Source organism: Zonotrichia leucophrys, chromosome 7, assembly GCF_028769735.1.
Source record: "Zonotrichia leucophrys gambelii isolate GWCS_2022_RI chromosome 7, RI_Zleu_2.0, whole genome shotgun sequence".
NCBI lineage: Eukaryota > Metazoa > Chordata > Aves > Passeriformes > Passerellidae > Zonotrichia > Zonotrichia leucophrys.
This window is the reverse complement of record NC_088177.1, coordinates 34,637,379-34,652,616: the sequence shown is the minus strand read 5'-3', so window position 1 is coordinate 34,652,616 and position 15,238 is coordinate 34,637,379. Positions and strand designations below refer to the sequence as shown.

At 42.0% G+C, this 15,238-nt stretch overlaps 1 protein-coding gene across 6 annotated transcripts in view; it reads left to right on the top strand.

Moving 5' to 3' along the window:
• Positions 1–15,238, top strand: part of SEMA5B (semaphorin 5B) — a 265,987-nt gene that overhangs the window by 135,641 nt on the left and 115,108 nt on the right. For all 6 annotated transcript variants that reach the window (XM_064717685.1, XM_064717686.1, XM_064717683.1 and 3 more), the window contains one exon: positions 12,490–12,589. In XM_064717685.1, coding sequence (XP_064573755.1) covers positions 12,490–12,589 — 100 coding nt within the window. The remainder of the gene's footprint in view (positions 1–12,489; positions 12,590–15,238) is intronic.

Genomic DNA, 15,238 nt, shown 5'->3' with positions numbered 1-15,238 from the left:
TGTGATTGTTCATGATACAGTTTCATCTTGTATTTTCTGCTGCAAAGCTCAGCTGGAAAATACACTGTAGGAATTAAATTAAAGGCACCTTTTGTCCACTGCACATAAGGCCTGGTGAAGAGGGCTCACATGTCCAAAACCACATCTCAGTTCATAGTCTGATTTCTCTTAAAGCTATACCCTCTTCTTATGCCAGCACACGCCGGTTTAGGCTACAATGGTAGACAAGTAGGGGAATCTAAATTTTATGTGGTGTTCCCAGATTGCTTTGAGGATGTCTCTGCTTAACAGTGTGCCTCAGGGGCTTTCTGTGGCTCTCCAGATGCATGGACTCATGAATCAGAACCTGGTACACAATGGGAGTGTGTAATGACTGAAAGAGTGACCCCAGCAGAGCCCTTCTGATGCTCCTGCTGCCAGGGGAAGGGATTATGTTACACCAGCAATTTTCTGTGGATGGGCCACAATAATAATAAGGCCTCTGACCATTCAGTCATACAGGGTACATTAATTTACTGCCAGAATGAATAGGCTAACAAAACAGTTTATGTTACAAAGGTGTTGAATAACTTCTTTTTCACAACCTTGCTAACCAGGCTTCCCATCACCAGACAAATGGGATGCCATACCATGTTTTGTGTTCTCTAGTCTTCAGTTCCCACTTTGCTTGTGCTCAGTCTCTTTTTATTATACTTTACCCCTAGATTATATTCTTAACATCCAGTTGGATAATGTTCTTGTTATAGAAGAATCCAAGCAAAACTTCTTTCTGTCTATTTTCCCTTTATTTCCTGAGAAATTCTGTATTTTTATGTTCTTATCGTATCTCATCCACACTAGCCAATCATCTGTTTGATTGACTTTCTATCTCTTTGTCTTGCTATAAGGGTGGGTAAGAAAGATAGAACCCAGTACATGTCCTACCCATATAAGCAGAAAGGAGATTATGTATATAAAATGCTTTTACTTTAGCTGTGTTCAGACCTGAAGAAATGTTTCTTTACAGACTCCATTCCCAAAATTATTTGTGCTATTACATGTGACATAGCGAAAATGGCCTAGACAAGTCAAGGGGCATGCATTCTGGTTCTAGATGTATATACTTTAAATGCTAAAGATAACATTGCTCTGCCAGGACAATGTGGGCTGGGGAGGGAACATGAGCTGAATGGTTTATCCTCACAGTCTGCATGGAGATCCTGAGGGACACAACAGGAATTTTGTGCTGCAAGCACTGTCCTGTGTGTTTGCACAGTACCAAACTATCACAACGGTGCCCCAGTTTCCCTGGGGCTTATAAATGGTGCTCATTGTACAGTTCCAGCAATAATAACATACCCAGTTTGGACTTTTCATAATTAGATTGTTCTACTCTGTGCTTATAGGAAATCCAGTTAAAGTTTGATTTCCCTTGTTAGATCAATAAGAAAATGATCTTCTACTTCCCAGGAGGCTGTTTCTGGGTCTTACTACCTATTTGACTGTTAGTGGGTAGCTACATTAGGGATGTTGCATGCTTGTTTGTTTTTCAGTGAGTTGAGAATTTAGTGAAACAAGTCAAGTGTATTCTTAGTGCATCCCTTTTTATTTATACATGCGTGTACACATGCTTCCAAATCCCATTTCACAAAACAGTTTGTCATTCCAGCACAGCTCCCCTGTGGTCCACTCTGGTAAGCCAAACACCAGAGAATTTGTTTCTACTTCTTGTCAATCATGTTCATATTTCTCGTTTTTTCTGTATGGGTTTTACTGCCAATAGATCAGTGCCTGCATTTGCAGTTGGTCAGTGCCTGTGTCCTACTGTCCTGGTTGCCAGCAGTATACTTCATTGTTGTACAGCTCTTTCTTGGATATAAAACACTCTTGCTATTCCTTAAAGACATTTGGGGCTCCTTTGTAATGTGCCTTTTGGGAAAACCAGAAACATCTTCCATGTAATATCTTCCTTCCTATATAAGGTTTGTTATTTCAAGAGCCAGAGCCATGAGGGACGTGCACTCATGTTTGTAATAGCTGCAGAGTGTTTGGCTACATCTTGTTTACCAAGTGCTTAAAACTTTGCAAACTCATCGGTGTTATGTGAATGATTTGGATGTTCACAACTTCACTGGAAACGAGTTGTAGACAGGTTTCCACTTGCAGTTCTTTCCATTATTTTTTCTTATTAATTTCATCCATTAAATCAGTATGATCAGGAGAAAGTATGATAACTTCACAGGTTTTGCTCTGTTCTGTCTCTCAGGACTTTTTCCCCTGGGTCATAGCAGTTAGGGTAGGCTGGAAGAACATAATTTGTCCCTGCTTTAATAATTGTAGCCTGTCTTCATCCATAAAAACCCTTCAGCTGATCGCATATGGAGGCACAGGACAGAGGGGGACTTGGTGAAATAGCTTAGGTCTCCTCAGGACTGCAAACCTCAGCTTTGCAGACTGTACCATCATGGCCAGTGCGAGTTCTCAGTGTGTGGCATGTGATCCATTGTCAAATCCTCAGTCTCTCCTACATGCAGACAAGTTGCTCTGTCTGTTGCCTCAGGTTTTCAAAGTGATTTAGTTTGGGAGTGTTTAAATTTGGGAGTTTACTTCAGACTGTCTGTAATTATTACCTCTTACCAGATAAATGTGATTCAGGTGACTTGAATGTAGCTTGCTATGCATTTTCTCAATATTTTATTTCTTTAAACAACATTTTATTGAAATGTGTCCAGCTTCAAACATTGAAACCCGTGGGGAGCAGCTAAATGTTTTCTTGTATTGAAAGCAAAAGGTATTTTAACTTTGTGGGCTGAAGGATAATAAGGTATGATTTATTTGTGTAGAAAGTTCTTGACATTTCACCAAACATTCTCACTGTTGTTGAATTGGTCACTAATACATTATTGCCTTTACTGTATACTGATGGGAAAAAAGCACATTAGCATTCATCAACTCCAAAGGTGAGCTGGGAAAGCCCCATAGGAAATTCTGGTCAAGATATACACTTTTCTCAAGCAAGTGAGATTTTGACAATCCAAACCAAAATTTTAGTTAAAGAAGGATGAAGATTGTGAGGTGAAGTATTAGAGGTGTATGTAAGCATTAAGGGAAGGCACAATACATTATGGGAGAATTGTCTTCTAGCTCATACCCTTGCTGCTCTTGGTTCTCCATGCAGGGAGCCCAAACATTAACTAATGATGGAGTTTCAACTGGAACCTGGCGGCATCCTGTGGGTGCTTCTGAATATTTGACCTTCAGTGCATTTCAGTATGGATTTTGTTTCCATTAAGCAAGGCTTGTAGGAATTTTATTTTTAATCTTGAAAAACAGAGCTGTGGCAAATGGAAACTAGAACTATCTTATTTAGATTTGATTTAGAATTTGTTTGAAAATTATGACTGATAAAGCCAAAAATATACAGTAGTTAGGGAAATAATTGCTCTCAGGCAAAACTTCAGAAAAATACAACCAACTGCTCTCAATATTTTTTTATTCCAAAATAATAATTGTAATAGTAATTATGCTAGTTCTTTAAGACTTCCTCATTAATGATGTCCAAGGCACTTCACAAATAATAGCAATAAGATTTGATTAAAAAAATTACTCAATGTGGTGTTTCTTGGGACCTCGGGAAGAAAGGAAGGGTTGGAAGAATGCCCTTCATTCACAAAATGCTTTAGATGGAATGAATCATGAGAAGCAGGAGAGAAAAGAAAGATTTTGCAGTGAAGATTCAGGAACTGAAGTGATCAAGTAACTTAACATATGAGAGTGAGGGAAGGTAAAACTTTAAAGAGGTACAACAGCTCAAGGGAAGGAGCAGCCTGTGACGATGAGTGGTGTTGTTGATGAGAGGGAGGCTTCCTCAGCAGCAGGACTGAGCGAGGTGGACTCACAGTGTGGAGGAGCAGGCACTCAGGTCACCATTCTGCATGGACCAAGGCCATGAAAAACTCATGTGTGCAACAGAGTAGCTGATTGATATTTTCCAGAGGTACTGCTGGTGTAGCTGAGGCTAACAGCAGCATGTGCCTGGTCCTGTCTTTGGCACAGGAGCTGGATCTAGGACATAGAGATGGGCAGCCTTTTTTTTTGGATTTTGGGCACACATCAGAGAAAAAGAACAGGGCGGAAATCTAAAGTGAAGTGCTTATCTTCTTTTTCTGTGGTTCAGTGCAAACAAAGACATCCCTTGGAGAGACCTCATTTTCAATCTCAAATCTTACTTAATATAGTTCCCTAACTGAACAAGTTTGTGATACAAGAGCAGTGGTACAGCAGACCACATTTATTTAGCACATCTGTTTCTGGTGACTGTTAACATAGCACGTTCTCCTAAAACCTTCCATTCAAGGATGGCATTATGCTTTGATAAAGTTCCCTTTAGTACTAGCAATCTCATAAGAAATATTCTTGTTGTATCATACATGGTTCATTTGGAAAGCCCACAGATAGTGTCATCTCAGTCAGGTTCTGAATGTGTACTTTTCTTGAAGTCAGTGGGGTTGTTTATTATTAGCCAGTTTCCAATTTAAAACACTGATTCTTATGAGAACAGCCTAATTTCAAAAGTCTTTCAGGAATTTACAGCCTGTGCTCTCCTTCTTTGCTCTAACTGCCTCATGGTGGGAGTTCTGTCTGCAGAAGACATGAGTCCTTGTAGGCCTGGCAGCTACACAGCACAAGCTGTGCATTAAACTGGGCATCTCCAGTTCAGTCTTTGGTTAGCCAGCAAAGAGGATCACCTGCTTCAGATGTTCACCACAATCAGACGCTTCTGCTTCTCTGGCAGATCTAGTTACCTGCAGGAAAAATTCAAGGAGAGTTTAGCCCTGCTTTCTCTGCCTTATCCTACCTTCTCACTAGTGAAAATAGTTGTCTTGAGCACCACCTCTGCTGGCACAAGTGGCTGATTTAGACATGTAGCTGTAAGGATAGTGAAAAATTTGCCTCCAAGTGTGGAGGAGAGAGACTGAGGGATCCTTGAATAATGACAAAGAGATGTTGATTTTTTTTTCCCTATCGGACTGCAGTGGTTGTAGAGGCCAGGATGCAGGTTGCTTTCTTGTCTGAAGAGAGGGATTATACTGATCAGAATGTCATAGGAAGCTGCAAGTGATGCATGAGCACTCACTTTATCTTTCTCAGTGAGGGAGATTGCGTGACAGCTGCAGGACTTGTCTCAGTAAACAACAGATCACAATACTTGAACACTCTGCAACATCCTCAGGAGAACAGGAAGTCTTTGGGTTTGCTCACAGTGGGGCTGTGTGTGGCACTGCTCAGCCGAGTTTCACCAGCGGGTGGTGGGGCACAGGGCTGTGGCCACATGTCACTGTGCAGTGCTCTGTGGGGCTGCAGGCAAGGCTCTGGAGGAGAGGAGGAAGTGTCAGGGTGGTGTTCGCCCCAGCTGGCAGCCAGCTGAGGAAAGCCAAATCTATTCTTTCCATAAAGTCCTGTGCTATGTGGGCACACGCCTTTGGTCCTGTAAATCTCAGGCAGGGCAAATGGACATGCTTATGTCTCAAGGACGCACATCCAGATCCACCACTCTTGCAGCACTGTGGCATCCCCTCTTGCTCTTTATTGGCCACAAGGAACAGAAGTGAAACAGAGAGGGATGAGACTGACCTCTCTGATGGAACAGAACTGCTGCACAATGTAGAAATGTGCCAAATTAGGAATGTGATTTGCTCGGTCCTTCAATACCCTTCCTTGAGGTGGCCCCAGGACAATTTACCAGCACACTGTCCCATACTGGAAATGAGCACTAGTTCATGTTTACTATTTAGTGTTTGCTTTATCTGGGATTGAATCCCTGAGTTCTTCCTCATATATTGGTGTGTTTTGCCATCTGTTCCATATTAATAATAAAAAGTAAATAAACAAGCAGTTATAATTGTACTTTTGCAAAAATTTGGTTTGGACTAAATTATTTATTCTTCATATTAAAACAATTTGGCAACATTTGTTTTAAAGAAATGATTAAAATTTAGGAAATAAAGAGTCAAAATGCTTGGTATGCAATATGCAATACTTAGTGCCTCCTGTACATCACATGCATTACAGATAATTACACCTTGATGCACCAGCCAGTATCCCTAAACCCATTAAACAATTGGAACCACTGAGACATTAAATAGTTTCATGATTTGCTCAAGACAGAGAACTCCTGTGTCAGTGCTATTGGGCTCTTGGGACCATGTCTACATCTCCAGCTGTCATCTCTCTCTTGGGGTGGAAGAAGCTCAGCAAGATCAGTTCAGAGAGAGGTTGTAGACACTAAGGGAAAAAGGCATAAAATCATCCAGATCTTTAAATTTTACTATCTTTATTGGGATTCCTATGGTTCTATGGAGGCAAGACTTGAGTCTTTGATTTGGGGACTTTTTTCCTTCAGGATGATAAAAGCCAGAGCCTTTTCTTCTGTGCTGTTCTGTTCCTTGGTAGCTGAGGGATAAGAATATTCCTTCTTTTACACGATCAAGAGAAAAAAATCTTGTTCTTTATTTTTCCCATCGTCTCCTATCCACATATTCTAGGACAGTTTGGAGAGGGACATTAGCAACTCTTGCCTCTTGGATCTCATGGAAAAGGAATGGCTCACTGCAAGCTGCTATCACAGGGACTCACAGGCCACTCATGGGTTAGTTCATTGCTCTTTCATTTGAGAAGGGGCTTTGTAGTTGATCAAGACAGGAAAAAATGTTTCAGTGGGCAGGAAATGAGGTAGAAACATGTCTAGAAGGTGAAGACTGCTAGGAAAGAAAGCAGGAATGGGAGGAGAGGTGAATATGGGGTCAGAAGGGTAAACTGAATGAAACCATGAAAGTGAGACAGCTGGAAGAACATCTGAGGTGGGTTTAGGTATTGAGGGGAGAGATAAGGAAACTGCTGGTTTGGCCCGTTTTGTAGGAGGGCATGTATTCTGTCAACTGCCTTCTAAGTCCTCAGAGTTATGAGTGGAGATCAGAGATTTGAGAAGGCAATGACGCTGGAAATTGCAGCAGTTGGGATGAGGACATATTTAATGTACAATTAAAGATTTCAATGGATCAGGTTTAAAGAAAGAAAGAAAGAATACCAGCAATGAGGTGGAGGTGGTGATGGGAAGACAAGACAGCAGGGTGATATGTATGTGTAGGAGGACTTCTGGGGTAAAGCCAGATTATGTTTTTGGCCTCAAAAGTAAAGTTGAGCTCTGAGTGCTGACACATTTGTTTGCTCAGCTCTGCCCGTGCAGCAAAAGATTTCTCCCTCCCCTGATAAATTTGCTAAATTGTGGAGTGGTTTTGCATTGTGGAGGCTACTCTTAAAACTCAGCATGAAGTGGGAGTAAAAGTTAATGTCCACAGTCTATTGCATTAACCTGTGGTGTGGCCTACAACTGAGAGCTAAAATTTAAAATGAAGCTGATATTAAAATATGATTCATTGTCAGTCCAATAAAGATAATGCTGTAATTTCATTGGAATGTCTATGCATTCTTGGAAATGTCCACACTTGCAGCATTTGAGAAGACAGGTGATAGCATGGCTGGGTAATCATTAGCTTTCTCAGCTTTGGTTACAGCCTTGTTTGCCTTGTCTCTGATGGGTCTGGTCAGGGGCCCACACACAATGGAAACTGTGGCCTCAGTCTTAGCAGGCAACTGCCTACTTCATGGAGAGGCTCTGAATACTGAGGATAATTGAAGCAGAGGATGGTCTGAGATGGTAGGTCTGATTCTGAAAAGGGGACATTTCATCAGTCTGTACCAAGAAGAGAGCCCGAGGCCTTTCCTTGTTTTACAATATGATTTGCATCTCCTGGTCATGGTTCAAATCCAATATTGAGAGTCCTCTGGCCTAGTGGGTGGTCTGAAATAAAACTGAGTGGTTTAATCACTATACATCATCTGCCCTGTGCCAAGGCTGAAGCAAACCAAAAGGGGATATTGTACATGTTACAGGAGTCATTGCTGTCATCTGAGCCTTGCCAGGAGTGCTGCAATACTCACACACAGTAATTAGGCGTGTCCTGAACTGGTAAGCTGAGTCAAGAGAACTTAAAAAGAGACCATGCTGAGGCAGTAAGGGCAGCATTCAATGTGTGATCAAGTTAGCACTGCACAAAAGTAGGTCTGAGTATCTGCAGGACAGGTACTTCTTTATTGCCATTGAGTCTGACAGGTCCAAAGTGCTGTGTATGCTCTACTTCATTGCACAAACTTTTACTATTGAATCAGCCTGTTTTACAGAGCCTTACATAAGGTATGGGATTCAGGTTATCTTTTCTGGAATGGAGACCCTCTGAATTTATCTCACAAAAGGTCTTTTTATGATCTCTTTGAAGCTTTTCCATGCAGTTCTAGGATAGGAGCATGGTTAGCCTGTGCTCATGGGTATACCCTCATTTTACACAAAGAATCCTTGGTCCTGTTCAGTTTAGTTTCTTTTGCTTCAAATTGGAAATCCTTGCTGAGAATTATTTTGCAAGAGCTGTTGTTGAATAGCACTGTGGGTAGCCACACTCCATGCACCTACAATGGCTTTGCAATTTCAAGGCCTGGGCATTTAACATCTCTGCTCTTGTGCAATGTGTGCTGGACACTCAAAGCTGTTGCAGCCTGCTGGGATGAGAGCGACAAGGGGCTTAAGTGAGATGAAGCAGTGAATGTTGTCCTTCAGACAGGGAACCCTCAGCTCAGTCTTTACATATTTCCTTCCTCCAAAACACAGAGTGAGGGTGAGCTGGGGAGCAGTTGCTTTTGAGGAGATGAAGACTCAAGTATTACCAGGTTTACCATATCTTCAGAAGGTGATCCAAAACCCATCAAACACAGTGGAAAACTGCCAATGATTTGGAAAGCTTCTATAGAAGACCCTTAAACCCAGCTCCTCCAAACTGACTTGCTGTGCTTTGTGCAGCTGAGTAATCCTGGTCCCAGCCCTGCACTCTCAGGAAGTCAGAGCAGAGCAGTGTGCTGGAGGCTGCAGGGACTGCCCTCTGAAATGGCAGAGGGCCTCTTTTCCCCCTGCCTTAGGCTTGCAGAATGGCTGAGCACCGCTGTGCCTGCAGACTTACATTTCCTTCAAAACCTTGTGTTCTTTGCAGCTGGATACCTGAGCCACCTTGAGCTGCCAAGGGACTCGCGGAGCTTTAGAGGTTCTGAATCAGATAGCTGGAGATGGATGGTGTTGGAAACTATTAAACTTTTGTTCATTGGTTTTCATGTGGAGGAAGTGAGAGCACAGATCTTTAACCCCCTGGAAATGATTAGAGACAAGAAGCACAAAGGAGGCCTTGATGAACATTTTGCCCCTAAGCCATGTGGTTCCAAGTTTTCCGTCTCCTGCTGCCGACATGCAAAGCCAGAGCCTTGGTTTTTAATTTTTCATACTGTTTTTAAACAGATACTTTTGCAAATGTAAACATACCCCAGCACTGAAGGTTTCAAGCCAAATTAAAGAGTCAGCACTGGAAAAATCAACCTTCAGAAGAAGGTCAAATACAAGCAATCTCTGGAGTTCATTGGGTCCATATGTGTAAACTTCAGCTAATATGGGGTGGACCTAGGGCAGCATTTACCTTGAAGTACTGAGTTAGTTTCAGAGTGAAGCTGAAAATGTTTTAGGGATGCCTGTGGTCTGAGCAGTAGATTTGAATGTGTTGAATGAAAAAAGACTCATGTCCTGATTTTTGGTTGTAGTTGCATTCCCTCTTAACAAGAAGAAAAAAGTTTGGGAAGGAAAATGTGCCATTTGGCATTAATTCTGACGACTTGCATTTATACATTGTTATGTGGGACCATGCTGGGTTTAATAATCTCCAACTACATGCCTATAAAAGCTTAATTTTGCTATGAGGATGCATGCCTTTCAGCCTTTAATTTAATAACTGGGAAGGGTTTCTTTATAAGTTGTACCACCTGCAGTACTAATAGAAATCAAGACAGTGCCTGTTATTTCTTGGGCTTGATTGACATTTGAGCCAACTTGGAAAGATTCAAGCAAACTACTGCCTTTAATTTTTATAAAATTATTTTTACCTGTAGTTTGTCAGAGCTTGCCATTAAAAGGAAGCACTGATGAGTGTACCTCTCTGAAGTGATGAGCTTTTGCTTAGAGCAGCAGATGAAGAAATATTCTTCCTGCTACTGCACTCTAATAGTGGGTTAGTTAGTAGGAAAGAGTCAGTAAAAGAGGAGGTAAAATGACAAGAGAAATTATGGCCTAAAAGCAGGATCCTTAAAAGGTATCATCATTATATAGCAATTCTCTAATCCTACCCCCATCACCAAGAGAAATGCCAGAAGATCTGCAGCACGTCAGCTAGCTAACCTGCCTGAAAGGTGTTATTGTTGCTGGTTCTGCTACTTGGCTCAGAAATGTCTCTGCAGCTAAAGAGCTACAGAAAAAGGAGTCAGAGTCCCATTAGGAGAATGCCAGAGGTGAAACTGCAGTGCCTCCCTGGTGCTAGTACATCATTAAGGGTCCCAGAGGAGCGTAGGAGGATGCTTGAAGGTTAGAGGAGTTATTCCTTAACTCATGCCTTTTCATTGAAGAGCAGAGGAGGTACACGTGTTGTGTGTGCTTACACAGTGTGACAGGAATGCTGAGAAGAGCTGAAACCCTCCAGCCCCAGCAGCAGAGTTTTTATTATTGCGAGGATGGAGGTCTCACTGTTGGAGGGGCCCTGGCAGTGTCCAGTTAGGCAGGGCATGGGGCCAGGCCAGAGGGTGTCCAGCTCTGTGGTGAGGGACTATAGGAGCTGTTTTGAAACATAGTGGTGTTCGGGGCAGAGGCAGAAGCTCCATGTCAAGGTCCTGCTTTGGAAAGAGAGGCAGGTCAGGTAGACTTCTTATATGTGTTTTCTTAAGGTTTCAGTACTTAAGGGCTTGATTAAGGTTCATCCATCGCTGCAGGGAGAAAGGACTTGAAATTGCACCACAAAAATTCCTACCTCAAATGTTTCAAACCATTGCACATCTGAAATCCTGTGACGCATGCCAAGACACCACAGGCCTTAGTGAGATTCCTCATCAGCATTGTCCTCTCGCCCCTGTAGAAAGGGAAACTAATGCCTGCAACAAAGTGTTCAAACCTGACTGCCTTCAGTGAGACTTCTCCATTGATCTTTGGGGTTATAAAATGACAGTGGAACATGTTTTTTTCAGAGCTGTCTTGAACTGGTCTGAACTGCATCATTATTGTTATGAGTCATCAGGTCATCGGCCTGTGTAGTGGTATCCTGTTGGCATGAGACCAGGAGATATTACCTTCCATGCTGAGCCTCCTGATCTTCAACAACCAGCCCTTGAATGAGACAGGGCTGCTTGTCAACAGGTCATAGAGGGATTAGAGTCATACTGATTTGGTCTCATCTGTGCCTTGCCCTCTGAGGTATTTTGTATTGTCCATATATTTTACAGCCAGAGTAGTTAACAAAATAAATTCTCAAGAGAAGTCCTCGCAGTAAAGCTGGATGACTTTCTGAAAGACATATTTAAATCTATTCCCAGATATTTTGCTGCAATAAAGGTGTAAGATGGGAAGTTGAAATTCTGTGGTCTGTAATATACACAAGGTCAAAGTTGGTGGTGGCATTGAAAGATAGGATGCTGTGAACGCCCTAGCATCACGCCTGAGTGGACCCTAAAAGTAGCAATTCACCTTTTTTCTTTTAAAACATGTGGAGGTTTTTTGTTTTGTTTTTTTACAACAGGACTTTCTGCCCTAAATTGCTCAGTTGATGTTAACAGATGTAACTTCTGAAAGAGCTTTGTCTCTCTGAGCAAAGCGTAGCCAGATCTATTGCTTTGCACTTAACCTGTATGATTGCATTTTGGACAGTTGCCTAGATGGGCAAATCCAAAGCAGTTGATAAAGTCAGTCTCAAGCCTTTGCAATTGCTCAGCCACAAAGATGCTGTGATGACACCCAACATCCCACCATGTGACAATGAAGGAAGGATTTAGCTGATAGGCTGTGAAATGCTAGGTAAAGTGAAACATAGAAGAGAACCTAAGACCTGAAAGAGAAGGCAAAATCTGTCATTGAAGCAGCCAGGTCTTGAGTGCCGATCACTAGTATTCCCTAACTTGGTTCTTCATCAGTTGGCACAACCTTCTCTTTCTGGCAGGCAGCAGTTTCCCTTTGATTAGCACAGAAGGCAAGGTTGGAGAAGTGTTATGGCAGGCAGCCTCATCCCTTTACACCACTTAATCCTGACACTGAAGATGTTTCCTCAGTTTTGACTTAGTAAAATTGAGCTGCTGTTGTCTCTGAAACCAATACTGACACTCCATTGTGGATGTGAAAATAACTGCTGAGACGGCCTTGTGTTTATATGTGGGTTTTTTGCACGTTCTGCCGAAAATCAGAATAAATAGAAACCCTTTAAAGAGGTTATTAATTAGCCTTCCCCTGACAGATAACTCAGTAGGAAATCCATTAGTGGATGTCTGGGTGAATTCACTGCTTCTGGAGCAGCTTTACTGTTTTCTGCTTTCTCTTTTCCATTGCAGATCTGAAGCCCTGGGTGTCGAATTTCACCTATCCAGGTGTGCATGACTTTTCTCAGCTTGCCCTGGATGCCAACAGGAACCAGCTCATTGTGGGAGCAAGGTAAAGATAATATTTTGATGAGTCTAGCTCAAGCTCCTTCCCTTCAGGTTCTGGCTTCAGAGGAGAGTGTGTATCCAGCTTATGTGGCCAGTTTCCCCCTCAAAAAGAAGGCTACAATTTATGTAGAGGGATTTAGGCATCCAGTATAATTGCAAAGAAGAGAAAATTACTACAATTAAAAAGAAAAAAAAGATGCTATCAAAATGACTAGTTAATGAAGCAGAATGCTGGCATCTCACTCAGTATTGTGAATGTTAGAAGAGCTACAGTAAATCATTCTGCATCTTCCCCCTGCCAGCACAGAATTTGACTTTATGGTTTATTTGACATGGCAAGACTTTCACTCAGAACCAGGTTCATCTACACACCTTTGAGTAAGTGATAGAGCCAAGGTAAATGGTTGCTTTCTTCTCTCTTAGAATCCACTTCAGAATCTGGTAGCTTCACCTGGCTGATGTAGTGAGATCCTCACCCAGTGTGTTCTGGTGCAACTCTTTCTTCTAGCCCATTGTATATAATTATCATATATTTTCCTTTATTTTTAAATATTATTTTTATTTAGGATGTCACAAGAGGAGAGGGGAAACACATAAGCACAGGCAAGGTCTTACAAATTTAGAGCTGCATTTGTAATGGAGAAAAGAGCTATGCTTCAGCGAAATAATATATGTCAGAGGTGGTTCAGTCACAAGTCCCAACAGCAACTATTTTTTATTGCATAATAAACAGAAAAGACAAGCCAAAAAACAAAAAGATACTAAGCATGGGCTAACAGATCAGTTAAAGTATAACACTTAGAACATTGTGGTATCAGTCTCTGCTCTTAACAAAAATGGAGGGAGAGTGCTTTCTTCCCAGTGTATTCAGCAGTAGAGGACAGGGACACGAGGAACAGAGGTGGAAGAACTCATAGTATGAGCAAGAGAAAACAACAAGATATGTAGAGAAGGAGAGTTTTATGCTTCACAGAAACAAGTGAAGTGTGATTTAATACACATTTTCTGCCTGTATATGTGCAGTAAATAATAACATTTACCTTCCTGTAGCTGTTCAAATTGCCAGAGGCCCTCCTACTTTTCATAGAGTAACATTTTACTTTTCAAGCTGAGGCTTACTTGTGCTGGGATCTTTAACCAGAAATTATTAATATTTATTACTTCAGAACAGCATTGCTTTGGGGATGGCTGTGAACAGTGCATTCTGCCAGGCATTGCTCAGGCACGGTGCTCTGAGGAATTTGTGGTTTACATAATTGGGCTGCACGGCAGGTTTCCCCCACGCAGTCCCTCACCCCTCCCCAAACCCCACAGCACGTCCTGGAGGGACTCCCTGCCTCCCAGAGAGTCTGTACGAGCCTGGTTAGACAGGGGTACAACATCATCACAAACAGGGGAGTGACAGCAAAGCTGGCTTCCTGCTGGAGGTACGTTATATTGCAGGGTATGGCCTCATGAGGAAGCAGTGACAAGTATTTATAGAATTTGCTTGGAAAAGTCAGTTTTCATGAAGCACTACCCACCTGACTGGGACTCTGAAAGTTTCAGTGGTGCCGCACGGCTGTGCTGAGCAGTGCAGGGTACATTTAATGAAGATGCTGTTTCCCAGGGTGGTTTGTTTTGGTTGGATACACATGCTTGGTGTGGAGAAAGTGGGGAGAGCTGAACCCATTTCCTCATCTGAACTCCACCCTGTGGAAGGTGACAGGGAGAGATTCTTGAAAATGGGGTGTGGATGGGGTCCTTGCTGCTGTATGGCTCTGGGCGCACTGAGCTCCTGCTGAAGCTGTGCCTGAGAAATGGGAAGGGGAAGTAAAGTCTTTTCTGTTCCCTCCTTCCCTGATAAATCCACACCTTGTTCTGGACTATTTTTAGGGGTGATTTTTTGAGTCATTAGTTGCTCGTGCACCATCTGCTTGAATTTGCAAATGAAACAATACCTCAAAGAGATAGGAGCTGTCTCTATCCATCTTTGCAGGGTGTAATTTATGAAACCTAAATTTAAATGTTAACCATGTTTAAATGTGCTGCTGTAGATCATATTAGTAGTAATGCCAGCTATTCTGGGGTTGTGGAAGGAGTTTGGGATCAGGGTGGCGTTTATAAGTACTCCTACTTCTCAATTTCCTGGTTAACATTCTCTTAGATGATAGAGTTATAAATTATTTCAGACTGCTTCTGTCTGTCTCTATTTAAAAGCAGTATGACCTCACCACAGCATCTCTTTGGCTTAGTTTGTCCTGTGTTTCAAAGCTTCATAGAAAATACTTCCTAGAAAACCCAGGGGTTCACAAGAGTTTTTGGTTTCAGGAATTGGACACAGCGTGACTGAAACTGTAAGAGGTATTCAGGGCATGCCATGCAGACAGGGAGCTAGAATAACATGAGACTTGGATTTTTAAGCTTTATCCTTATCTAAGAGCCCTCCTTAAATGACTGGTGCTGTCTGAGAGTAAACCAGAGGAGTTTGATAACTCCACTGCACCAAACACCTGCCAAGTTAAAAACCCAGAAACAAAAGAATTAGTTTCAAAAGCCCACCATGGTTTCTAAGCAACGTATTTACTTGTCACATCATTTGTAAAATCCAAACGCTTGAGAGAAAGGATATGAATAGTTTAGAACATTGTAAATCTACACTCCCCATATTATG